Raw genomic sequence first — 24,946 nt, 5'->3', positions numbered from 1 at the left:
GTGTGTGTGTGTGTGTGTGTGTGTGTGTGTGTGTGTGTGTGTGTGTGTGTGTGTGTGTGTGTGTGTGTGTGTGTGTGTGTGTGTGTGTGTGTGTGTGTGTGTGTGTGTGTGTGTGTGTGTGTGCAGCCAGGTCAGCCATGATACAAGTATTCGACGTCCATCCAGCCATGGTAAATGGCTGCGCTATTGCATCCTCCCAGGAGAGCTTTAAAACGGAGCGCGCGCACACACACACACACAATACCTTCATAACGCACTAAACCCGCCTTCATCTCCAAACTCACTCCCATACCTCCCTTTAGCCTCGCGCCGCCCCTCCACTAAAGTCAGCTTTCACCCTGTCTCCCCTCGCATAGTGCCATCCACAGAACTGACGCACAGAGACAGACAGTGTGTGTGTCAAATAGTGTGTGAAGAGTGTGTTTCCAAGTGAATGTGTGTGTGACAACGTGGAGAGAACAATAGCCCATCCTTTGGAATGGACCACAGCAGCAATAATACCGTAATCAAGGAGTGTCTCGAGGAGCACCTGAAGGATTAAAACTCCAATCTGTAGGTTTTTACTGCCCGTTCCTCGCGCGCCCTGTAGTGTTACCAAGAAAACGGGAACGAGAGTAAACACGTGAAATAAGAAGGGTCCAATTCATTCCCAGCCTGCCCGAGTTTGGCGCCGTGGCACAGAGAAGATAGTTTTACCGTATTTTTAGCATCCTCTCTTTTCCCTCTCCTCCCTTCTTTTCCTCTCTCTCTCTGTGGAGAGAGAGCGGGAGGCGAACGGACCGGGCGATACAGCTGTGAGTCTCGCGCCTCTCCGGTGGATCTCTGTGGATGTGTGACAATGGATTAACTGTCTTTAACGGGATCCCACGTATCTCCGGTTCTTCACGAGACCATCGCTGCCACCTCTCATCCCTCCCCCCGCAGAGATCACCGCCATACCTTGTGTGGATTATTTTAACTCTCTTTGGTCTCGTTCTCCCCCGGTAGCGCTCGAGATGACCGCTGAATATGTTTTACGGTCCCTGCTGATGCTCTTCCTCGCGCTGCTCTCGGCCAACGCCAGTAACTGGCTGTAAGTGAAGTTTGTGGACTCCAACTCTCTCTCTGTTTTTCTCTAACCTCTGCATCTTCCCCTCTCTGCCCACAACCTCTGCCTTGCCTCCACATCCCATCCCTTTACACACTCTCCTTTTACCTCCCTCGCCTCTTCCTAAAACATTTTCCCCATCTCTCCTCAAACCACCCCAAACCTATTACTTTCCTAGTTTCCTTGTTCCTGTCATTATCACCAACGCTGTCATTCTTTCTGTCATTTTCGCTGTCTCTGTCCCTGTTTCTGTGATCTCTGTGTTTTGTCTGCAGGGTCACAGCTCAATGCCCTGTCTTGTTTAAATGTTAACCCGACCAGTGACCAGGCCACTCATCCAGCCGGCAGTATCCTTGTGGTTTATTATGCTAAAGGCTACGTTTTAACAATCTTATATTTGGTCTGCAGTCTGCACCTATGTCCAATAAGGATAATCTCTCACCTCGCTGTTTACATCGCTGAAGTCACTTTTAGGGCATCTTGAGTGTGGAATGACCTATTCCATTATTGGCTATTTGTCAGTCTAAAAACACCATTAGTTGTCAGTCTCAGTTGTCCTGGTAAGAAAAAAACATAGTTGTCCGTCTTAGTTGTCTCCTGGGCACTGCAATGTGAAGGGTAGGCTACACAGTACGTCACTAGGTCTAGACTACACTATGGACACATTGTACATTGTTGCCTGTTTCTCCCCACTGCGCGAGCCTCGCTGTTCCGTCGCATGTGCGTGCTTGCTCTCGGAGGAGCTCGTGGGAGGTGGTTAGGTGGGTCTGCATACCTCAAGAGAAAGAGCTGAGCAACAACTCGGTTTTACTGCCCTTCTTTTTTACCATTAAAAGACAGTGTGACCAACTTTTATTTCAATGATTAGTGTTTGTATCATATGGCGAGAGGCATGTAGTGAATAACTGGTGAACTTAATATCGTGCATGTATGACAGAAATGGGCTCTGTAGACAGGAGGATAGCCCTACCCAATTCTGATCATTATTTGAGTTCATATATCCATGATTCAATCTTGCATTAAGCATTTATAGATTGTATACATGAAGAATGCATAGTATCCCAATACATTACAATGTCTTCAAATGATAGACCCATTCAGCCCTTGTGATTATATTATGCGTAGATGGTGGATTATTCATAACTGCTACAGGGTTTGATGACAGCTCGTGTTTTTTGACTCAAGGCGTGGTGAGAGAGCAGAACGCGGGCGTGTGCAGGCATGTTCCACGCGAAGTGAAAACCCTCGCTAGTCTGCTAAATATGATTATTCTGTTTGAGGGATCAGACCGGGAGCATGTACAGCTCTCCCCCTCACCCCTGAACCCATAGCCCCGTCTCCCCGGGCCCGGTAGGAGACCTGTCAGGTGGGAACAGCATAGGTAGACGAGAGAGGAAACACTGCGGAGGAAAACTTTCTCTAGGTCAGATCATGTGAACAGTCACTGGCGTGATACATTTAAATGAGGCCTATGTATTGGCCTGGTCTATTTTGCACAATAATACAAATATTTATGTAGGTCAGGTATCCTACATTTTGAAGGTCTATGGACAAAATGTTAATTAATTTGTACATTTTATTAAAGAGGTTTGAAATTCGAAAGTAATACCCTAATTTAGGCATCGAAATCATGGGCATATAACTGTGGATCTTTATACACATTAATACAAATCTATCCACAATATATCTCATGAATGAATCGAATATGATCGAATAGATTATTTCGAGCTACTGAGCATGTCATCATGCTGGTATTATTTCCCAGAGTTATTTCCTTATTAATGTCTGTTATGCAGGCTCATTGAACACAAGCAGGAGATTTAGACATTATTTAACGAAAAATAGCTGTTTTCGATGAAAGGGTCGATTTAGAATAATTGTCCACATTTTGTAGACGTCTATATAAAAAACAATTCCTGAAACATGTTCAACTTGTTATGGCTCAGCGCATTTTAATTGTCTAGGCTAACGCAGAAAAAATGAAATAGCCTAAATTATTTCTATAGGCCTATGTTCTCTTGGTGATCTCAATAATCTTTTAAATACTTGTTTTGTTCTTTGCTGAAATCGAAAAGGCCTGTAGCGACATGCAGATATACATTTCAATTATCCTACAGGTAACAGCTGATACAATTGTTTAATACATAACTCAATGACGTCATCATGATTTCCAAGTCGATCCAATTATTTATTTACGTTTTTAGTGACGGTGTTTCATTTTATCACGCACGTTAGTCAGTGTAGGCTATTCTAACATTATCATTCTATTGAACATTGTCAGCGGATGGAAGAGTTATTCAATTATTAGAACAATTATTAGGACACATTTTGGGGGGATAACCTAATTGCATGCTTTTATTTGCCTTTTTGGCTCTTCAAAACAACAAAGAGAAAATCCTTGATTCCAATTTATGATACAATTCGTTAAGCCTGCCAAATCTCATGAATGTTTAAAATTATCTTTCGAATTTGCTTAAGATTTTGGGTAAGCAAATTATTTTAGTCATAACAGTTTGATAGAGCACTGTTGAGTGAACTATTTGGTTTTGGCCTAAATCATTTTCTTATTGCCTGAAATCCCGTGTGAATTTCGGGTTCCCTCTCTAAACCACTCATCGGCTACTAAGCGCTGAGTCATGCTCCTACAGCCTCCCCAGAAGGCTGACTGGCCTGCAGTACTACTGTTCATTAGTTTATCTGTCAACACCTTCTTTTCACCCTCCTCTCCTTTTCCTTTCCTCTCCTAGCGCTAGCGACTTGCACCTGCTCGAGACTCGAGGGGTTCCAGCTCCCAGGCCCGGTAAACAGCTGGCTCCTGTGTGTGTGTGTGTGTGTGTGTGTGAGGGGGATTAGACGCGTCATCATATAACTGACAGACGTCTGGCATGCGTCAAAGGGAAAGTGGAGTGCGTGCGACCCGTCAGCGGTTAGATGTGTTGGTTTCTTGCTTCAATTTCATTTATTTACTCAGCATAAGCCAGCGTGAATTGCCCCTGGGGAGAAGATCATAATCCTCGTTTATTTGTTTTAGATTGGTCATCGCATTTGAAACTTCAAATCCATTGAGTAATTGTTTTTTAAACACCCATGCAGTGTTTTCATAGACTATTGCTTGACTTGATCTCCCAGTTTGAAGGAATATGCCACAGTAGCTACATATTAAAGGTGCTATATGTAGAATATCTTGTCCATGTGGAAGCTAGATGAATTGCAACAACTCTTAGGCTGAATATAAACAACTTCCCCCCTTCCCCGCATCCCATTTTCCACAACATCCTGGAAAGGTTAGCGCTATCCAACACCCCAAGGATCCCGGATAGCATGGATCATGGAGGAGACTATTTAACTTTCAGTTTCCTCCACTAACTTCAAACAGCTTCATAATTTATTTATTTTTGTTATTGAAAAGATATTTCAAAGCTATTTAAATGGTACAATGATTCCCTACACAATTCAGTGCTTGTTTTCTCAAATAAACTGACATTCAGCAAAGATTGTAGAATTGTAGAAACCCAGAAATGACAGAGGGATTTCTACATCGGCCCATTCTGCCAGTCTGCCATTGTTCGTTGTGCAGGAGGAGGAGATGACCATGCATTTGAGTGACACCAATGTAAGAGAGGGAGGGTGCAGTTTTCCCATCTTGACAACATACGCCGGTCTGGCTTCTGTTGTCAAATAGAATGTCTGCATTTTAGAATGCGATTTTGTGAAAATATATTGTGAAGCAGTGTCATTCCACTATTACTGCAGATATGTTATGGACATTTTATAAAAAAATTATATATGTATCTCCTTTAACTCAGTAAAGCCCATTAGCCTTTAAGGACCAATGTCAGTGGTGATTGAACCAAGCCGACCATGAACCTGCTGGTTTTAATACAGGTGTTGAGTTGATATGCTGTCAGGTTTGTTGTAAAGAAATGAGAGAATAAACGATGGTAATGCTCTTCTAGTTAAAGCTGAACTATAAGTAAATATAAATTCAAAGACAATTAAATATTAAACTTAGTCTGTTATGATAAAGAATATGTTTTTATTTTACTGCGCCATGTTGGCTCTGTCAAATGACAAACCTGTTCAGGATTCTCTAGACTGTCTGATGAGGGTTTACACGCTGTGAGCAGTACCACCTTGGAGCAGCATTGGTGTGTGTGAAATAGACTGTAAGGCCATGGTCAGTTGTGCTTCAGGCAGGCGATAAAGAGATGGCAGCTGATCAGTAACCAGAGAAAGCAGGGACCTTGGCGTTGCACTACACTGTGGCGCCTCACACTGCAAACAGACACACACACTACACTCAGACACTGCAAACAGACACACACACTACACTCAGACACTGCAAACAGACACACACCACACACAGCAAATACAAATACCAGTGGTGACGAAGTGGTGTGATGAAGCTGTAGTCGTGTTGTCACATTCCTGTCCTCCTGTCAGCGGCCTGTCCCCAGACCCCCTGCCGCTCACTCTAATATGCTATGGCTAACCCACAGGCTAACCCACAGGCTAACCCACAGGCTAACCCACAGGCTACCACACAGGCTAACACACAGGCTAACACACATTCTAACCCACAGGCTAACCCACAGGCTAACACACAGGCTAACACACAGGCTAACACACAGGCTAACATAGAGCCCTAATAATACCAGAGGAAAAGCACAACTGCATTGTGGATGTCTGATGAAACATACACACACACACACACACACACACACACACACACACACACACACACACACACACACACACACACACACACACACACACACACACACACACACACACACACACACACACACACACACACACACACACAGCCGTCTCAACCTGTTGGGGCCAGGGGATTAGAAAACCAGACGGGAGGTTAATTTCATAGCTTTTATTGCCTCTTCTCTTCTCTTCTCTACTGTGTGTGTGTGTGTGTGTGTGTGTGTATTTTAATGCTCTGCCTGGTGCCTGCTCTGCTGCTGTCTCCACTAGTGCTCATTTTCCCCTAAAAATAACAGTCTCTGCCCACACCATGACCCCATCGCTAACACACACACATATATACGTTTGTGCGTGTGCACGTGCATGTGTGTGTGCTTGTCAATGCGTCATGGCAGCGGGATTGAGTTTTGCGGTAAGGGCTAGCTTGGCACGTGGTGTGTGTATGGTTAAATGCATGAGAGCATGGCTATTTGAAGCATTATTGGTCACAAATTTAGATAGGGACTTAAACAATAGACTGTTGTCTCCTCCTGGATCTCACCATGCTGAAATAGAATAGGGTTCTGTTCCTGACAGAGAGAAGAATAGAATAGGGTTCTGTTCCTGACAGAGAGAAGAATAGAATAGGGTTCTGTTTCTGACAGAGAGAAGAATAGAATAGGGTTCTGTTCCTGACAGAGAGAAGAATATAATAGGGTTCTGTTCCTGACAGAGAGAAGAATAGAATAGGGTTCTGTTCCTGACAGAGAGAATAATAGAATAGGGTTCTGTTCCTGACAGAGAGAAGAATAGAGTAGGGTTCTGTTCCTGACAGAGATAATAATAGAATAGGGTTCTGTTCCTGACAGAGAGAAGAATAGAATAGGGTTCTGTTCCTGACAGAGAGAATAATAGAAGAGGGTTCTGTTCCTGACAGAGAGAATAATATAATAGGGTTCTGTTCCTGACAGAGAGAAGAATAGAATAGGGTTCTGTTCCTGACAGAGATAATAATAGAATAGGGTTCTGTTCCTGACAGAGAGAATAATAGAATAGGGTTCTGTTCCTGACAGAGAGAATAATAGAAGAGGGTTCTGTTCCTGACAGAGAGAATAATATAATAGGGTTCTGTTCCTGACAGAGATAAGAATAGAATCGGGTTCTGTTCCTGACAGAGAGAAGAATAGAATAGGGTTCTGTTCCTGACAGAGAGAAGAATAGAATAGGGTTCTGTTTCTGACAGAGAGAAGAATAGAATAGGGTTCTGTTCCTGACAGAGAGAAGAATAGAATAGGGTTCTGTTTCTGACAGAGAGAAGAATAGAATAGGGTTCTGTTCCTGACAGAGAGAAGAATATAATAGGGTTCTGTTTCTGACAGAGAGAAGAATAGAATCGGGTTCTGTTCCTGACAGAGACAAGAATAGAATAGGGTTCTGTTTCTGACAGAGAGAAGAATAGAATAGGGTTCTGTTCCTGACAGAGACAAGAATAGAATAGGGTTCTGTTCCTGACAGAGAGAAGAATATAATAGGGTTCTGTTCCTGACAGAGACAAGAATAGAATAGGGTTCTGTTCCTGACAGAGAGAATAATAGAATAGGGTTCTGTTCCTGACAGAGAGAAGAATAGAAGAGGGTTCTGTTCCTGACAGAGATAAGAATAGAATAGGGTTCTGTTCCTGACAGAGATAAGAATAGAATAGGGTTCTGTTCCTGACAGAGAGAAGAATAGAATAGGGTTCTGTTCCTGACAGAGACAAGAATAGAATAGGGTTCTGTTCCTGACAGAGAGAATAATAGAATAGGGTTCTGTTCCTGACATAGAGAAGAATAGAATAGGGTTCCGTTCCTGACAGAGATAAGAAGAGAATAGGGTTCTGTTCCTGACAGAGACAAGAATAGAATAGGGTTCTGTTCCTGACAGAGATAAGAATAGAATAGGGTTCTGTTCCTGACAGAGACAAGAATAGAAGAGGGTTCTGTTCCTGACAGACATAAGAATAGAATAGGGTTCTGTTCCTGACAGAGACAAGAATAGAATAGGGTTCTGTTCCTGACAGAGAGAAGAATATAATAGGGTTCTGTTCCTGACAGAGATAAGAATAGAATAGGGTTCTGTTCCTGACAGAGAGAAGAATAGAATAGGGTTCTGTTCCTGACAGAGATAAGAATAGAATAGGGTTCTGTTCCTGACAGAGAGAAGAATATAATACAATCAATTATTCCTAGATCATAAATCAATGTTTCTGTCAAAGACAAACTAACATTTCAAATAATGAAGTAATTAGTTAATATTGTGGTTATGTTCCTTTGCCGAGAAGTCACAATGCTAAAAACAATTACCATAAACACACAGTAATTACATCAGAAACAATAACAGGAACTTGACAAGTGTTTGTCATCACATACCGGAACAGTAGAAAGAAACGATGCAGACAGAGTGTGTGTTGATCATCAACTTCTGAACTCTCTGGGTTCAAATCTTCACAGAGCATATGTTAAGATATATTTGAACAGACTGAACTTTATGTACTGTATGGAATTGAATGCTGTACTGACACCCGCATGTCAAATGGCAAAAGCCTTTCCTGTAAATCCAATCTGGATCCAGCAGCTCTGTTCATGTAGGCCTGTACAGTTCCTGCTCCACAGGAGCCATGACGGGGTATGAGTTTAGCTTGGGTCAGAGTCAGACTGAACATCAGCAGCTAAGAGTGAAAGCCAGGGTTCAGGTGTTAGGGTCAGAGTTCACTTTTAGGGTCAGTCTGAGTGAGTGTTGCTGTTGTTTGTTGGTTTGACCTGACTGGGGTGAGACAGTTAATGTTCTGACTAGGGGAGCTTCATCTTTCTCCTCTTTCCTCTGTCTCACTCTTCATTCCCCCACCTCCTCTTTCTCCTGTCTCACTCCTCATTCCCCCACCTCCTCTTTCCTCTGTCTCAATCCTCATTCCCCCACCTCCTCTTTCCCCTGTCTCACTCCTCATTCCCCCACCTCCTCTTTCCCCTGTCTCACTCCTCATTCCCCCACCTCCTCTTTCCCCTGTCTCAACCCTCATTCCCCCACCTCCTCTTTCCTCTGTCTCACTCCTCATTCCCCCACCTCCTCTTTCCTCTGTCTCACTCCTCATTCCCCCACCTCCTCTTTCCCCTGTCTCACTCCTAATTCCCCCACCTCCTCTTTCCCCTGTCTCACTCCTCATTCCCCCACCTCCTCTTTCCTCTGTCTCACTCCTCATTCCCCCACCTCCTCTTTCCTCTGTCTCATTCCTCATTCCCCCACCTCCTCTTTCCCCTGTCTCACTCTTCATTCCCCCACCTCCTCTTTCCCATGTCTCACTCCTCATTCCCCTAACTCCTCTTTTCCCTGTCTCACTCCTCAACCTCCTCTTTCCTCTGTCTCACTCCTCATTCCCCCTCCTCCTCTTTCCTCTGTCTCACTCCTCATTCCCCCACCTCCTCTTTTCTCTCTCACTCCTCATTCCCCCACCTCCTCTTTCCTCTGTCTCACTCCTCATTCCCCCACCTCCTCTTTTCTCTCTCACTCTTCATCCCCCCACCTCTTCTTTCCTCTGTCTCACTCCTCATTCCCCCACCTCCTCATTCCTCTGTCTCACTCCTCATTCCCCCACCTCCTTTTTCCTCTGTCTCACTCCTCATTTCCCTACCTCCTCTTTCCTCTATCTCACTCCTCATTCCCCCACCTCCTCTTTCCTCTGTCTCACTCCTCATTCCCCCACCTCCTCTTTCGTCTGTCTCACTCCTCATTCCCCACCTCCTCTTTTCTCTGTCTCACTCCTCATTCCCCCACCTCCTCTTTCCTCTGTCTCACTCCTCATTCCCCCACCTATTTCCTCTGTCTCACTCCTCATTCCCCCACCTATTTCCTCTGTCTCACTCCTCATTCCCCCACCTCTTTTCTCTGTCTCACTGCTCATTCCCCCACCTCCTCTTTCCTCTTTCTCACTCCTCATTCCCCCACCTCCTCATTCCTCTGTCTCACTCCTCATTCCCCCACCTCCTCTTTCCTCTGTCTCACTCCTCATTCCCCCTCCTGCTCTTTCCTCTGTCTCACTCCTCATTCCCCCACCTCCTCTTTTCTCTCTCACTCCTCATTCCCCCACCTCCTCTTTCCTCTGTCTCACTCCTCATTCCCCCACCTCCTCTTTCCTCTGTCTCACTCCTCATTCCCCCACCTCCTATTTTCTCTCACTCCTCATTCCCCCACCTCCTCTTTCGTCTGTCTCACTCCTCATTCCCCCACCTCCTCTTTCCTCTGTCTCACTCCTCATTCCCCCACCTATTTCCTCTGTCTCACTCCTCATTCCCCCACCTCCTCTTTCCTCTGTCTCACTCCTCATTCCCCCACCTCTTTTCTCTGTCTCACTCCTCATTCCCCCACCTCCTCTTTCCTCTGTCTCACTCCTCATTCCCCCACCTCCTCTTTTCTCTGTCTCACTCCTCATTCCCCCACCTCCTCTTTTCTCTGTCTCACTCCTCATTCCCCCACCTCCTATTTTCTCTGTCTCACTCCTCATTCCCCCACCTCCTCTTTCGTCTGTCTCACTCCTCATTCCCCCACCTCCTCTTTCCTCTGTCTCACTCCTCATTCCCCCACCTATTTCCTCTGTCTCACTCCTCATTCCCCCACCTCCTCTTTCCTCTGTCTCACTCCTCATTCCCCCACCTCTTTTCTCTGTCTCACTCCTCATTCCCCCACCTCCTCTTTCCTCTGTCTCACTCCTCATTCCCCACCTCCTCTTTTCTCTGTCTCACTCCTCATTCCCCCACCTCCTCTTTCCTCTGTCTCACTCCTCATTCCCCCACCTATTTCCTCTGTCTCACTCCTCATTCCCCCACCTATTTCCTCTGTCTCACTCCTCATTCCCCCACCTCTTTTCTCTGTCTCACTGCTCATTCCCCCACCTCCTCTTTCCTCTTTCTCACTCCTCATTCCCCCACCTCCTCATTCCTCTGTCTCACTCCTCATTCCCCCACCTCCTCTTTCCTCTGTCTCACTCCTCATTCCCCCTCCTGCTCTTTCCTCTGTCTCACTCCTCATTCCCCCACCTCCTCTTTTCTCTCTCACTCCTCATTCCCCCACCTCCTCTTTCCTCTGTCTCACTCCTCATTCCCCCACCTCCTCTTTCCTCTGTCTCACTCCTCATTCCCCCACCTCCTATTTTCTCTCACTCCTCATTCCCCCACCTCCTCTTTCGTCTGTCTCACTCCTCATTCCCCCACCTCCTCTTTCCTCTGTCTCACTCCTCATTCCCCCACCTATTTCCTCTGTCTCACTCCTCATTCCCCCACCTCCTCTTTCCTCTGTCTCACTCCTCATTCCCCCACCTCTTTTCTCTGTCTCACTCCTCATTCCCCCACCTCCTCTTTCCTCTGTCTCACTCCTCATTCCCCCACCTCCTCTTTTCTCTGTCTCACTCCTCATTCCCCCACCTCCTCTTTTCTCTGTCTCACTCCTCATTCCCCCACCTCCTATTTTCTCTGTCTCACTCCTCATTCCCCCACCTCCTCTTTCGTCTGTCTCACTCCTCATTCCCCCACCTCCTCTTTCCTCTGTCTCACTCCTCATTCCCCCACCTATTTCCTCTGTCTCACTCCTCATTCCCCCACCTCCTCTTTCCTCTGTCTCACTCCTCATTCCCCCACCTCTTTTCTCTGTCTCACTCCTCATTCCCCCACCTCCTCTTTCCTCTGTCTCACTCCTCATTCCCCCACCTCCTCTTTTCTCTGTCTCACTCCTCATTCCCCCACCTCCTCTTTTCTCTGTCTCACTCCTCATTCCCCCACCTCCTCTTTTCTCTGTCTCACTCCTCATTCCCCCACCTCCTCTTTCCTCTGTCTCACTCCTCATTCCCCCACCTCCTCTTTCCTCTGTCTCACTCCTCATTCCCCCATCTCCTCTTTTCTCTGTCTCACTCCTCATTCCCCCACCTCCTCTTTTCTCTGTCTCACTCCACATTCCCCCACCTCCTATTTTCTCTGTCTCACTCCTCATTCCCCCACCTCCTCTTTCGTCTGTCTCACTCCTCATTCCCCCACCTCCTATTTTCTCTGTCTCACTCCTCATTCCCCCACCTCCTCTTTTCTCTCATATCTCCTTTTCCTCCTCCTTGTCTCCTCTCCTCATCTCAGCCCATCTCCTGTGAATCTATGCAACTCTCTCATATCCTCGCCTCTTTTTCCTCCCTCCTTTCCTCTTTCTCCTCTCCTCCAACTACTAATATCCTCATCCACCTTGTCTTCAAATCAAATCAAATCAAATCAAATTTTATTTGTCACATACACATGGTTAGCAGATGTTAATGCGTGTGTAGCGAAATGCTTGTGCTTCTAGTTCCGACAATGCAGTAATAACAAGTAATCTAACTAACAATTCCAAAACTACTGTCTTGTACACAGTGTAAGGGGATAAAGAATATGTACATAAGGATATATGAATGAGTGATGGTACAGAGCAGCATAGGCAAGATACAGTAGATGGTATCGAGTACAGTATATACATATGAGATGAGTATGTAAACAAAGTGGCATAGTTAAAGTGGCTAGTGATACATGTATTACATAAGAATACAGTCGATGATATAGAGTACAGTATATACGTATGCATATGAGATTAATAATGTAAGGTAAGTAACATTATATAAGGTAGCATTGTTTAAAGTGGCTAGTGATATATTTACATCATTTCCCATCAATTCCCATTATTAAATTGGCTGGAGTTGAGTCAGTGTCAGTGTGTTGGCAGCAGCCACTCAATGTTAGTGGTGGCTGTTTAACAGTCTGATGGCCTTGAGATAGAAGCTGTTTTTCAGTCTCTCGGTCCCAGCTTTGCACCTGTACTGACCTCGCCTTCTGGATGATAGCGGGGTGAACAGGCAGTGGCTCGTGTGGTTGATGTCCTTGATGATCTTTATGGCCTTCCTGTGACATCGGGTGGTGTAGGTGTCCTGGAGGGCAGGTAGTTTGCCCCCGGTGATGCGTTGTGCAGACCTCACTACCCTCTGGAGAGCCTTACGGTTGAGGGCAGAGCAGTTGCCGTACCAGGCGGTGATATAGCCCGACAGGATGCTCTCTGTTCCATCGATGTGGATAGGGGGGTGTTCCCTCTGCTGTTTTCTGAAGTCCACAATCATCTCCTTAGTTTTGTTGACGTTGAGTGTGAGGTTATTTTCCTGACACCACACTCCGAGGGCCCTCACCTCCTCCCTGTAGGCCGTCTCGTCGTTGTTGGTAATCAAGCCTACCACTGTTGTGTCGTCCGCAAACACCGTGTCTTCCTTTTCTATCTTCAGTATACCCTCTTTCTGTAACAATCAGCTTGGATCACAAACCAAGTTACCTTTTTAAAGTTCAAAGAAATACTGTGTCAATATGAGAGCAAAGATGAGTACATTGTAACCGTTAGATTACAATCAAGTGAACAAATACCATTCTTTCAATGATAAAGTTAATATAGAATTTTCTCTAAACTCTCAATGTAAATTGTCCAAATCAACAACAAAAAATAACAAAAAAAGAATCTCAAAGCACGAATAGGTAATCACCCTTAAAAAAACATGTTTTTGAAATATATATACACAGTTAAAGCCGGAAGTTTACATACACCTTAGCCAAATACATTTAATCCTGGTAAAAATTCCCTGTTTTAGGTCAGTTAGGATCACCACTTTATTTTAAGAATGTGAAATGTCATAATAATAGTAGAGAGAATGATTTATTTCAGCTTTTATTGCTTTCATCACATTCCCAGTGGGTCAGAAGTTTACATTCACTCAATTGGTATTTGGTAGCATTGCCTTTAAATTGTTTAACTTGTTTAACTTAGCCTTCCACAAGCTTCCCACAATAAGTTGGGTGAATGTTGGCCCATTCCTCCTGACAAAGCTGGTGTAACTGAGTCAGGTTTGTAGGCCTCCTTGCTCGCACACGCTTTTTCAGTTCTACCCACAAATCTTCTATGGGATTGAGGTCAGGGCTTTGTGATGGCCACTCCAATACCTTGACTTTGTTGTCCTTAAGCCATTTTTCCACGAAGATAGCTTGGGGTCATTGTCCATTTGGAAGACCCATTTGCGACCAAGCTTTCACTGCCTGACTGATGTCTTAAGATGTTGCTTCAATATAACCTCATAATTTTCCTTACTCATGATACAATCTATTTTGTGAAGTGCACCAGTCTCTCCTGCAGCAAAGCATCCCCACAACATGATGCTGCCACCCCCGTGCCTCACGGTTAGGATGGTGTTCTTCGGCTTGTCTTTACTCCTGTTGGGCAAATGTTCCTGTGTTGGAAAATGGCCTCGTCCCAAAGGGCATTAAAACACAATTTCAATGACAGATTTGGATTGTTTGGATTGCAAGCCTCCTCCAAACATAACGATGGTCATTATGGCTAAACAGTTCTATTTCTGCTTCATCAGACCAGAGGACATTTCTCCAAAAAGTATGATCTTTGTCCCCATGTGCCATAGCAAACCATAGTCTGGCTTTTTTTATGGCGGTTTTGGAGCAGTGGGTCCTTCCTTGCTGAGCGGCCTTTCAGGTTATGTCGATATAGGACTCGTTTGACTGTGGAAAAATATACTTTTGTACCTGTTTCCTCCAGCATCTCCACAAGGTCCTTTGCTGTTGTTCTGGGATTGATTTGCACTTTTCGCACCAAAGTACGTTCATCTCTAGGAGACAGAACACGTGTCCTTCCTGAGCGGTATGACGGCTACGTGGTCCCATGGTGTTTATACTTGCGTACTATTGTTTGTACAGATGAACGTGGTACCTTCAGGCGTTTGGAAATTGCTCCCAAGGATGAACCAGACTTGTGGAGGTCTCTAATTTATTTTCTGAGGTCTTGGCTGATTTCTTTTGATTTTCCCATGATGTCAAGCAAAGAGGCACTGAGTTGAAGGTAGGCCTTGAAATACATCCACAGGTACACCTCCAATTGGCTCAAATGATGTCAATTAGCCTATCAGAAGCTTCTAAAGCCATGACATCATTTTCTGGAATTTTCTGAGCTGTTTAAAGGCCGTCAACTTAGTGTATGTAAACCTCTGGCCCACTGGAATTGTGATACAGAGGTGAAATAATCTGTCTGTTGTTGGAAAAAAATAAAAAACAATTACTGGTGTCATGCACAAAGTAGATGTCCTAACCGACTTGCCAAAACTATAGTTTGTTAACAAGAAATTTGTGGAGTGGTTGAAAAATGAGTTTTAATGACTCCAACCTAAGTGACTGTAAACTTCCGACTTCAACTGTATAAGGTATACTGACTAGTAAGGTATATATATATATATATATATAAATAAATAAAGACTAACCAGTTGATACTGTTAGTTGAAAGCTATGATGCCTTATTGATGTCACTTGTTAAATCCACGTCAATCAGTGTAGATGAAGGGGAGGAGACAGGTTGAAGAAGGATTTTAAAGGCTTGAGACAATTGAGAGATGGATTGTGTCTGTGTGCCATTCAGAGGGAGAACGGTCAAGACAAACTATATAAGTGACTTTGAACGGCGTATGGTAGTATGTGCCAGGCACACCGGTTTGAGTGTGTCAAGAACAGCAAAGCTACTAGGTTTTTCACGCTTTTCTGTGTGTATCAAGAATGGTCCACCACCCAAAGGACATCCAGCCAACCTGACACAACTGTAGGAAGCATTGGAGTCAACATGGGCCAGCATCCCTGTGGAACGCTTTCCATACCTTATTGAATCCATGCCTCAACATTAGGAAGGTGTTCCTAATGTTTTCTACACATATTTATATTCAATAAGGTGTTGCAAAAAAATCAACAGTAAACAGTATCACACTTCTATCTCCTCCACTCCTTCCTTTCCTTTTCCTTGACCTTTTCCTCCTCATCTGCATCATATTGCTGAGATTGTTATCATGGTCTTTACAATTACTCTTGAAATATGTCCTTGATGTATATAAAATGTTTGCTGTATTGTAGTATAGCACCACAGCTGCCCAGATTCTCATAGATTCTTATGGAGTACATCTCAATAGTCTGAATCAGCGTCCTCTCCTCTCCTCTCCTCTCCTCTCCTCTCCTCTCCTCTCCTCTCCTCTCCTCTCCTCTCCTCTCCTCTCCTCTCTACTCTGATAACATGATAAAAGTGAAACCAACATGAAATAAGCCAACCAGAACCAGTTCTTTAATTTTCACTCAAACTGGAGGAAAGGAGACGAGGATAAGAAACCACCACACTATTGAGATGCACCTGTTTTCTCTATTGACAATCGGGCTCTAAATTAATGCTTGTCAAATGTATCATTCTTTGCCCCTTTCCTTAAAATGCTTACATACGTTTCTGACGTAACACATTTGCTGTCAGGTGCAGACTGTGAGTTTGATGCTGTCAGAGTCAGTCTTTACAGAACATTGCCTGGAAAACACTAACATGGCTACCATGGAATTATGTGACATTGTCCAAGTCTAAGAGCTTTATACGCTTCTTGGTTGAAACCTGAAATTATGAACTCTTTTGAGGTATGGCTGTTGATGGCCTGTGGCTGTGCTGCCTCTGTGGCTGAGGGGAGACCCTCAGGGGAGACTCCTCAGGGGACACTGCTGAGGGGAGACCCCTCAGAGGAGACCCCTCAGGGGACACTGCTGAGGGGAGACCCCTCAGGGGACACTGCTGAGGGGAGACCCCTCAGGGGACACTGCTGAGGGGACACTCCTGAGGGGAGACTCCTGAGGGGAGACTCCTTAGGGGAGACTCCTGAGGGGAGACTCCTCAGGGGACACTGCTGAGAGGAGACTCCTGAGGGGAGACTCCTGAGGGGAGGCTGAGATCAGGCTGCCCTCTGCAGGCCAGACTGGGTGTTGCAGGTGTGTCTCCTTCTCTGACTGCTGTCCAGCAGAGGTTATCCCAGGTCATCATACTACCTTGGTGAGTGGAGGTGCAGAGTCATCCGTGCTGCTCTCATATACAAGGGCCTGCAGTTTTCTAGACAAGACTAATACTTTATTGTCCATTTTTGTTCAGATCATGGAAATTCATATTTTGCTTTTAACCCAACCCCACGAGAAACGCACAGACACGCACAGACACACACACACACACACACAGAGGGATTGGTAGCCAGCCAGGGTCAGCCGCGATGCAGCAACATAGGTACGATTCAATCTATTCTATATGGCCATATATCTAGGGTCATTATTGTGCTGTGGCAAACCCCAGTATGAAGGAATCCAACGATTGCAAACTAGGACTGGTGTGTGTGTGTGTGTGTGTGTGTGTGTGTGTGTGTGTGTGTGTGTGTGTGTGTGTGTGTGTGTGTGTGTGTGTGTGTGTGTGTGTGTGTGTGTGTGTGTGTGTGTGTGTGTGTGTGCGTGTTTGAGTATGTGCGCTTGTGCCTTGCCACAAACCTTTCCACTTACTTTCCCAATCATGCTTCCAGAATGTCTGTGGTTGTCCTGTTGGCTGGCTTAACTTTGTCCTCCACTAGCTGTGTCCTCCACTAGCTGTGTCCTCCACTAGCTGTGTGGTCAGAGTGTTGTTGTGCCTGGCCTCTGTTCAGACCAGGGACAACATTTTACATGAAGTGCACCATGTGCATGTGAAGGAATGATAAGTTACTATAGTATAAAAGTAGCTGTTGCAGTGAACACAGATGAACAGCACGTGTTTCTGTGAGGAGCTCCCTAAGCTCCTATATAAACCTCCACCTGTTTACCTCTCATGTGTACTCAGCAGAGGAAAGTTTAATCAACTGGTATAAATACCCTGGGAGAGACAGAGACAGAGAGAGCTGTCTGTAAGAGCGTGTGAGAGCTGGTCTCTGTGAGATCCACCTCTGTGTGGGTAGAGATACATCTAGAGGTTGATCAGTCCTCAGAGGAAGGGGGAGTTGATACAGACCTATCTATCATAGATATATGGTGTACAGCGTGGCATCGTTAGAGCATCACACTTGCTTAGCCAAGGATGTTTTCTCTCTCCTATCTATCTCTCTTCCTTTCTCTCGGTCTCCACTCCAAGCTCCCACTCTCGCTCTCACGCTCTCTCACTGTAGAACTACAGTGGTTGCTGTCTGTCTCTGTCTCTCACACAGTAGTGGTCGGACTGTAGTAGAGTTGTTGCTGTCTGTCTCTGTCTCTCAGACAGTAGTGGTATGGCTGTAGTGGAGTGGTTGCTGTCTGTCTCTGTCTCTGTCTCTCAGACAGTAGTGGTAGGGCTGTAGTAGAGTTGTTGCTGTCTGTCTCTGTCTCTCAGACAGTAGTGGTAGGGCTGTAGTGGAGTGGTTGCTGTCTGTCTCTGTCTCTCAGACAGTAGTGGTAGGGCTGTAGTAGAGTTGTTGCTGTCTGTCTCTGTCTCTCAGACAGTAGTGGTAGGGCTGTAGTGGAGTGGTTGCTGTCTGTCTCTGTCTCTCAGACAGTAGTGGTAGGGCTGTAGTGGAGTGGTTGCTGTCTGTCTTTCTCTCAGACAGTAGTGGTAGGGCTGTAGTGGAGTGGTTGCTGTCTGTCTCTGTCTCTCAGACAGTAGTGGTAGGGCTGTAGTGGAGTGGTTGCTGCCTGTCTCTCTCTCTCAGACAGTAGTGGTAGGGCTGTAGTGGAGTGGTTGCTGTCTCTCTCTGTCTCTCAGACAGTAGTGGTCGGGCTGTAGTGGAGTGGTTGCTGTCTGTCTTTCTCTCAGACAGTAGTGGTAGGGCTGTAGTGGAGTGGTTGCTGCCTGTCTCTCTCTCTCAGACAGTAGTGGTAGGGCTGTAGTGGAGTGGTTGCTGTCTGTCTCTCTCTCAGACAGTAGTGGTAGGGCTGTAGTGGAGTGGTTGCTGTCTCTCTCTGTCTCTCAGACAGTAGTGGTCGGGCTGTAGTGGAGTGGTTGCTGTCTGTCTGTCTCTCAGACAGTAGTGGTAGGGCTGTAGTGGAGTGGTTGCTTCTCTCTCTCAGACAGTAGTGGTAGGGCTGTAGTGGAGTGGTTGCTGTCTGTCTGTCTCTCAGACAGTAGTGGTAGGGCTGTAGTGGAGTGGTTGCTGCCTGTCTCTCTCTCTCAGACAGTAGTGGTAGGGCTGTAGTGGAGTGGTTGCTGTCTGTCTCTCTCTCTCAGACAGTAGTGGTAGGGCTGTAGTGGAGTGGTAGCTGTCTGTCTCTGTCTCTCAGACAGTAGTTGTAGGGCTGTAGTGGAGTGGTTGCTGTCTGTCTCTGTCTCTCAGACAGTAGTGGTAGGGCTGTAGTGGAGTGGTTGCTGTCTGTCTCTGTCTCTCAGACAGTAGTGGTAGGGCTGTAGTGGAGTGGTTGCTGTCTGTCTCTGTCTCTCAGACAGTAGTGGTCGGGCTGTAGTGGAGTGGTTGCTGTCTCTCTCTGTCTCTCAGACAGTAGTGGTCGGGCTGTAGTGGAGTGGTTGCTGTCTGTCTGTCTCTCAGACAGTAGTGGTAGGGCTGTAGTGGAGTGGTTGCTGCCTGTCTCTCTCTCTCAGACAGTAGTGGTAGGGCTGTAGTGGAGTGGTTGCTGTCTGTCTCTCTCTCTCAGACAGTAGTGGTAGGGCTGTAGTGGAGTGGTTGCTGTCTGTCTCTGTCTCTCAGACAGTAGTGGTAGGGCTGTAGTGGAGTGGTTGCTGTCTGTCTCTGTCTCTCAGACAGTAGTGGTAGGGCTGTAGTGGAGTGGTTGCTGTCTGTCTTTCTCTCAGACAGTAGTGGTAGGGCTGTAGTGGAGTGGTTGCTGTCTGTCTCTGTCTCTCAGACAGTAGTGGTAGGGCTGTAGTGGAGTGGTTGCTGTCTGTCTCTCTCTCTCAGACAGTAGTGGTAGGGCTGTAGTGGAGTGGTTGCTGTCTGTCTCTCTCTCTCTCAGACAGTAGTGGTAGGGCTGTAGTGGAGTGGTTGCGTGCTAAGTTGTGCAGGGCTAAGCCTGTTGGAAGCAGCGGTGTTGTGAGGACTGCGATGCCTAATGCAACACAAACACACAGTAGCTGGCGAACACACCACACTCCAGGTGAATACTCCCACGAACCCACTGACTTTTCCTCCTAGAGAGAGAGAGAGAGAGAGAGAGTTTGCGGAGTACTGAGAGCAAGACATATAGGGAATTTAAAGGACATTAAATATAAAGGAAGGGATTGGGGTGGAAAGAAATTAGTTGAGTAGAGAGAGGAAGAAGATAGAGAGAGGAGTGTGTGGTAGAGAGAGGAAGAACATAGAGAGAGGAGTGTGTGGTAGAGAGAGGAAGAAGAATAAGATAGAGAGAGAGAGAGGAGTGTGTGGTAGAGAGAGGAAGAAGAAGATAGAGAGAGGAGTGTGTGGTAAAGAGAGGAAGAAGAATAAGATAGAGAGAGAGAGGAGTGTGTGGTAGAGAGAGGAAGAAGAAGATAGAGAGAGGAGTGTGTGGTAGAGAGAGGAAGAAGAAGAAGATAGAGAGAGGAGTGTGTGGTAGAGAGAGGAAGAAGAAGATAGAGAGAGGAGTGTGTGGTAGAGAGAGGAAGAAGATAGAGAGAGGAGTGTGTGGTAGAGAGAGGAATAAGAAGAAGATAGAGAGAGGAGTGTGTGGTAGAGAGAGGAAGAAGAATATATAGAGAGGAGTGTGTGGTAGAGAGAGGAAGAAGAAGAAGATAGAGAGAGGAGTGTGTGGTAGAGAGAGGAAGAAGAAGATAGAGAGAGGAGTGTGTGGTAGAGAGAGGAAGAAGAAGATAGAGAGAGGAGTGTGTGGTAGAGAGAGGAAGAAGAAGATAGAGAGAGGAGTGTGTGGTAGAGAGAGGAAGAAGAAGATAGAGAGAGGAGTGTGTGGTAGAGAGAGGAATAAGAAGATAGAGAGAGGAGTGTGTGGTAGAGAGAGGAAGAAGAAGATAGAGAGAGGAGTGTGTGGTAGAGAGAGGAAGAAGAAGATAGAGAGAGGAGTGTGTGGTAGAGAGAGGAAGAAGAGGATAGAGAGAGGAGTGTGTGGTAGAGAGAGGAAGAAGAAGATAGAGAGAGGAGTGTGTGGTAGGGAGAGGAAGAAGAAGATAGAGAGAGGAGTGTGTGGTAGAGAGAGGAAGAAGAAGATAGAGAGAGGAGTGTGTGGTAGAGAGAGGAAGAAGAAGATAGAGTGAGGAGTGTGTGGTAGAGAGAGGAAGAAGAAGATAGAGAGAGGAGTGTGTGGTAGAGAGAGGAAGAATAAGATAGAGAGAGGAGTGTGTGGTAGAGAGAGGAAGAAGAAGATAGAGAGAGGAGTGTGTGGTAGAGAGAGGAAGAAGAGGATAGAGAGAGGAGTGTGTGGTAGAGAGAGGAAGAAGAAGATAGAGAGAGGAGTGTGTGGTAGGGAGAGGAAGAAGAAGATAGAGAGAGGAGTGTGTGGTAGAGAGAGGAAGAAGAAGATAGAGAGAGGAGTGTGTGGTAGAGAGAGGAAGAAGAAGATAGAGAGAGGAGTGTGTGGTAGAGAGAGGAAGAAGAAGATAAAGAGAGGAGTGTGTGGTAGAGAGAGGAAGAAGATAGAGAGAGGAGTGTGTGGTAGAGAGAGGTAGAAGTTAGAGAGAGGAGTGTGTGGTAGAGAGAGGAAGAAGATAGAGAGAGGAGTGTGTGGTAGAGAGAGGAGGAAGAGAGAGAGAGGAAGAAGAAGATAGAGAGAGGAGTGTGTGGTAGAGAGAGGAAGAAGAAGATAGAGAGAGGAGTGTGTGGTAGAGAGAGGAAGAGGAAGATAAAGAGAGGAGTGTGTGGTAGAGAGAGGAAGAAGAAGATAGAGAGAGGAAACAGTGGAAAGAGAGAGGAAGAAGGGGAGGGAGAGGAAACAGTGTAAAGAGAGAGGAAGAAGAAGATAGAGAGAGGAAACAGTGGAAAGAGAGAGGAAGAAGGGGAGGGAGAGGAAACAGTGAAAAGAGAGGAAGAAGAAGATAGAGAGAGGAAACAGTGGAAAGAGAGAGGAAGAAGGGGAGGGAGAGGAAACAGTAAAAAGAGAGAGGAAGAAGGGGAGGGAGAGGAAACAGTGGAAAGAGAGAGGAAGAAGGGGAGGGAGAGGAAACAGTAAAAAGAGAGAGGAAGAAGGGGATTGAGAGGAAACAGTGGAAAGAGAGAGGAAGAAGGGGAGGGAGAGGAAACAGTATTCTGCTGTAAGTAGGAGGAGGATGGCTCTAGGAAACGTCTCTCTGTGTTGTTTTGGTACCACTGGCTTGGGAAATAGGGGGTGGGGGAGAGCGGGATTGTTTCTAGGAAACCATACACAAAATTAATATTTTGACCAAATATTTAGGAAGAGGTCATCAGTTCATGGGGTCTGTGAAGGAAGAAACCACATGGAAAAAGTGATAAACAAGTTAGGTCCAGAAAACAGATTTTCACAAAGTCTAATTAATTTATTGTTTGAGGTTTCCGGATGTTTGTATCTAAACCAAGTAGATCAATTTAAGATTGTTCTATTGTTATATACCTCATTTGGGGTCTCTATAAGCTTCAATATGAGGTCCTAAACCCAGCATGAAAGTGCATCCTTGTAGCTGGGTGGGCTAATATAGTCAAAATGTTTGCCTTGGGGTAATGGGCCAATGGCCATGGGGTATGTTGAGCCAATGGCCTTGGGGTAATGGGCCAATGGCCATGGGGTATGTTGAGCCAATAGTAATTTGAGCGAATTGAAGTGTTGTTCTTCTCAGGCGTAATGCAAGGCATTATCGCTGGGATATGAGGTAACAACAGGGCCTATGTTAAATGTGTTTGAAAAATGTAAAAAGTGTTTGTTAGGTGAAATATATATAGATATCTTTGTTAGGGCGGCAGGTAGCCTAGCGGTTAAGTAAGGGCCAGTAACTGAAAGGTCGCTGGTTTGAATCCCCCAGCTGACTAGGTGAAAAATCTGTCAATGTGCCCTTGAGCAAGGTACTTAACCTTAGTCACTCTGGATAAGAGCATCTGCTAAATGACAAATAAATAATACATTTCCCTTGACGGAGTGATGCTGAATGTAAAAAAGGGCTTCATTTACCCCACTCTGCCCGACACAGCCGAATAAATAGATAAAGATGGAAAGGACTGCGTCAGGTAGCCTAGCAGGTAGCCTAGCAGGTAGCCTAGCAGGTAGCCTAACAGGTAGCCTAACAGGTAGCCTAGCAGGTAGCCTAGCTGTTTAGTGCGGTGGGCCAGTAACTGAAGAAAAATCTGTCAATGTGCCCTTGAGCAAGGCACTTAACCTAAATTGCTCCTGTAAGTCGCTCTGGATAAGTATTACATACACACTAACACACACTCCCCAAATGTCTGGGCTAGTCTTTTCCCATGTAGCACCGTCTCACAAATACACAGCCAGAACATCAGCTTCGTAGAGCTTATCTGTCGTTTTCTCATGTGGGTTATCCAAAGTTTATTAAATGTTTCCAGGGTCAGGGCTGGGCCAGTGGCATGCCAGCAACAGCAACTGGTACTTTATGAGTACTTTCATCTGTGTGTGTGTGTGTGTGTGTGTGTGTGTGTGTGTGTGTGTGTGTGTGTGTGTGTGTGTGTGTGTGTGTGTGTGTGTGTGTGTGTGTGTGTGTGTGTGTGTGTAAAGGTATTGAATGCTGAGGGGACAGGTTTATGTGTTGGGAGAGATGCTGTGTCTCACTAGCTGCAGTACAGCCAGACAATGATTCTCCAGTGTTCAGAAGAGGTTTCACAGCTGGATGTGTGGAGACCCAGACATACAGAGCACACAGCTCAAGGTTGAGGGTCTTATTGTTGTATAGCTGTAGAGGAACGTCAATGTCTTTTATTGAAGGAAGAGTGTTATGTACAAATTGAGGGAAGATAATTCTTTAACTGATTAACTTTAACACGAAGAGAATGATGCAGACATTTTTCTCAGGTACATGACAAAACTGAAGAGAGAAACGTGATTCTACATGTTCAATCATTTGTTTAGTATATACCATCTTCTCTGTTGGTGTAGACAGTTGGTTGTGAACTGATCCTGTACCACTTCATGAATAGAAGGTGATTGGTTGTTGTTGTCAGACAGACTGAGGAGAGGATGGGAGCAGTGGTGTGATAGTGAGTGAGGTCACCCTGCTGTGTAGACAAGACTGTCGGGGGGAGGGTGTGGTCGAGTGGTCTGACCATTGACGAGGGGAGGTGACTGGGAGAGAAGGAGAGACAGAGAGAGATGGGGAGAGGGAAAGAAAGAGGTTATCTGGGCTGTAGAGGAAGGGTGGTGAGGGTGGAAGGCTAGAAGGAGGTGTGTGGACTATCAGCCCTGGGAGAGACCCCAATCAACCTTACCTAATGATACCCTGTCAACATAGGAGGGAGAGAAGGACAGAGAGACTGACAGAGAGAGAGAGGGAGAAGGGCAAGGTGAGGGAGAGCAGGAGGAGAGTAAGGTGAGGGACAGAGAAAAAGAGAGAGAGGGAGGGCCACAGACAAGGCTCAGACAGCCCCTCTGTGGGAAGTTCTGGTGAAGAGTGTGTCTGTGATGAGCGTATGAAATGGGCCTATTTCTGTAAGGTGCTTTTAGCCAAAGAGATATGGGAATGAAGGAGAGAGGAGTGACCTGTGTGTCCTGGAGGTGGTGTGGATGATAAACCTCTTTCCCTCCTCTCAACATGATGACCAAAACGTTCCCACAACGTCATGGGAGCCAAATTCTCGCCGCCAAACTTCTCCCTATCAGGCTGTAGAACTAAACCTATACATAGCCCATGCTGAGGCATATGTGTCTGTCTCTGGACACTTTTATATTATCTCAGTAATTGGAGGGAATATTTCATATCAATTCTCCCCCCTTCTCTGTGTCTCTGTAAGGTACCTGGCTAAACTGTCGTCGGTTGGCAGTATCAGTGATGAGGAGACATGTGAACGCCTGCGAGGACTTATCCAGAGACAGGTACACATCTACCATGACAAACTGTGGTCATATTTTCAGATTTGTAAGGTTGGCAGGGTATGACAAGATGGTACATAAGTTATAGAAGTTATGTCCAAGTCTTTGAATTCAAGATACAAGTCATAGTCATTTAGCATTCTCTTTAACCAGGAGCAGATCTGTAATGTAATGATCATTATTCTAACCAGATACAGATCTGTAATATAATGATCATTCTCTTTAACCAGGAGCAGATCTGTAATGTAATGATCATTATTCTAACCAGGAGCAGATCTGTAATGTAATGATCATTATCCTAACCAGATACAGATCTGTAATATAATGATCATTCTCTTTAACCAGGAGCAGATCTGTAATGTAATGATCATTATTCTAACCA

The 24,946-nt window shown here is 45.6% G+C and overlaps 1 protein-coding gene across 1 annotated transcript in view; it reads left to right on the top strand.

Moving 5' to 3' along the window:
- Positions 1 to 995: 995 nt before the first annotated feature.
- The window catches only part of LOC139369839 (protein Wnt-4a), a 33,249-nt gene continuing 9,298 nt past the window's right edge, over positions 996 to 24,946 (top strand). Inside the window, exons 1-2 of the mRNA XM_071109119.1 lie at positions 996 to 1,072; positions 24,486 to 24,567. Of these exons, the coding sequence (XP_070965220.1) occupies positions 996 to 1,072; positions 24,486 to 24,567 (159 nt within the window). The remainder of the gene's footprint in view (positions 1,073 to 24,485; positions 24,568 to 24,946) is intronic.

This window comes from Oncorhynchus clarkii, chromosome 17, assembly GCF_045791955.1.
Source record: "Oncorhynchus clarkii lewisi isolate Uvic-CL-2024 chromosome 17, UVic_Ocla_1.0, whole genome shotgun sequence".
Classification (NCBI taxonomy): domain Eukaryota; kingdom Metazoa; phylum Chordata; class Actinopteri; order Salmoniformes; family Salmonidae; genus Oncorhynchus; species Oncorhynchus clarkii.
The sequence above is the reverse complement of the archived record's forward strand: the minus strand, read 5'-3'. Positions and strand labels throughout refer to the sequence as shown.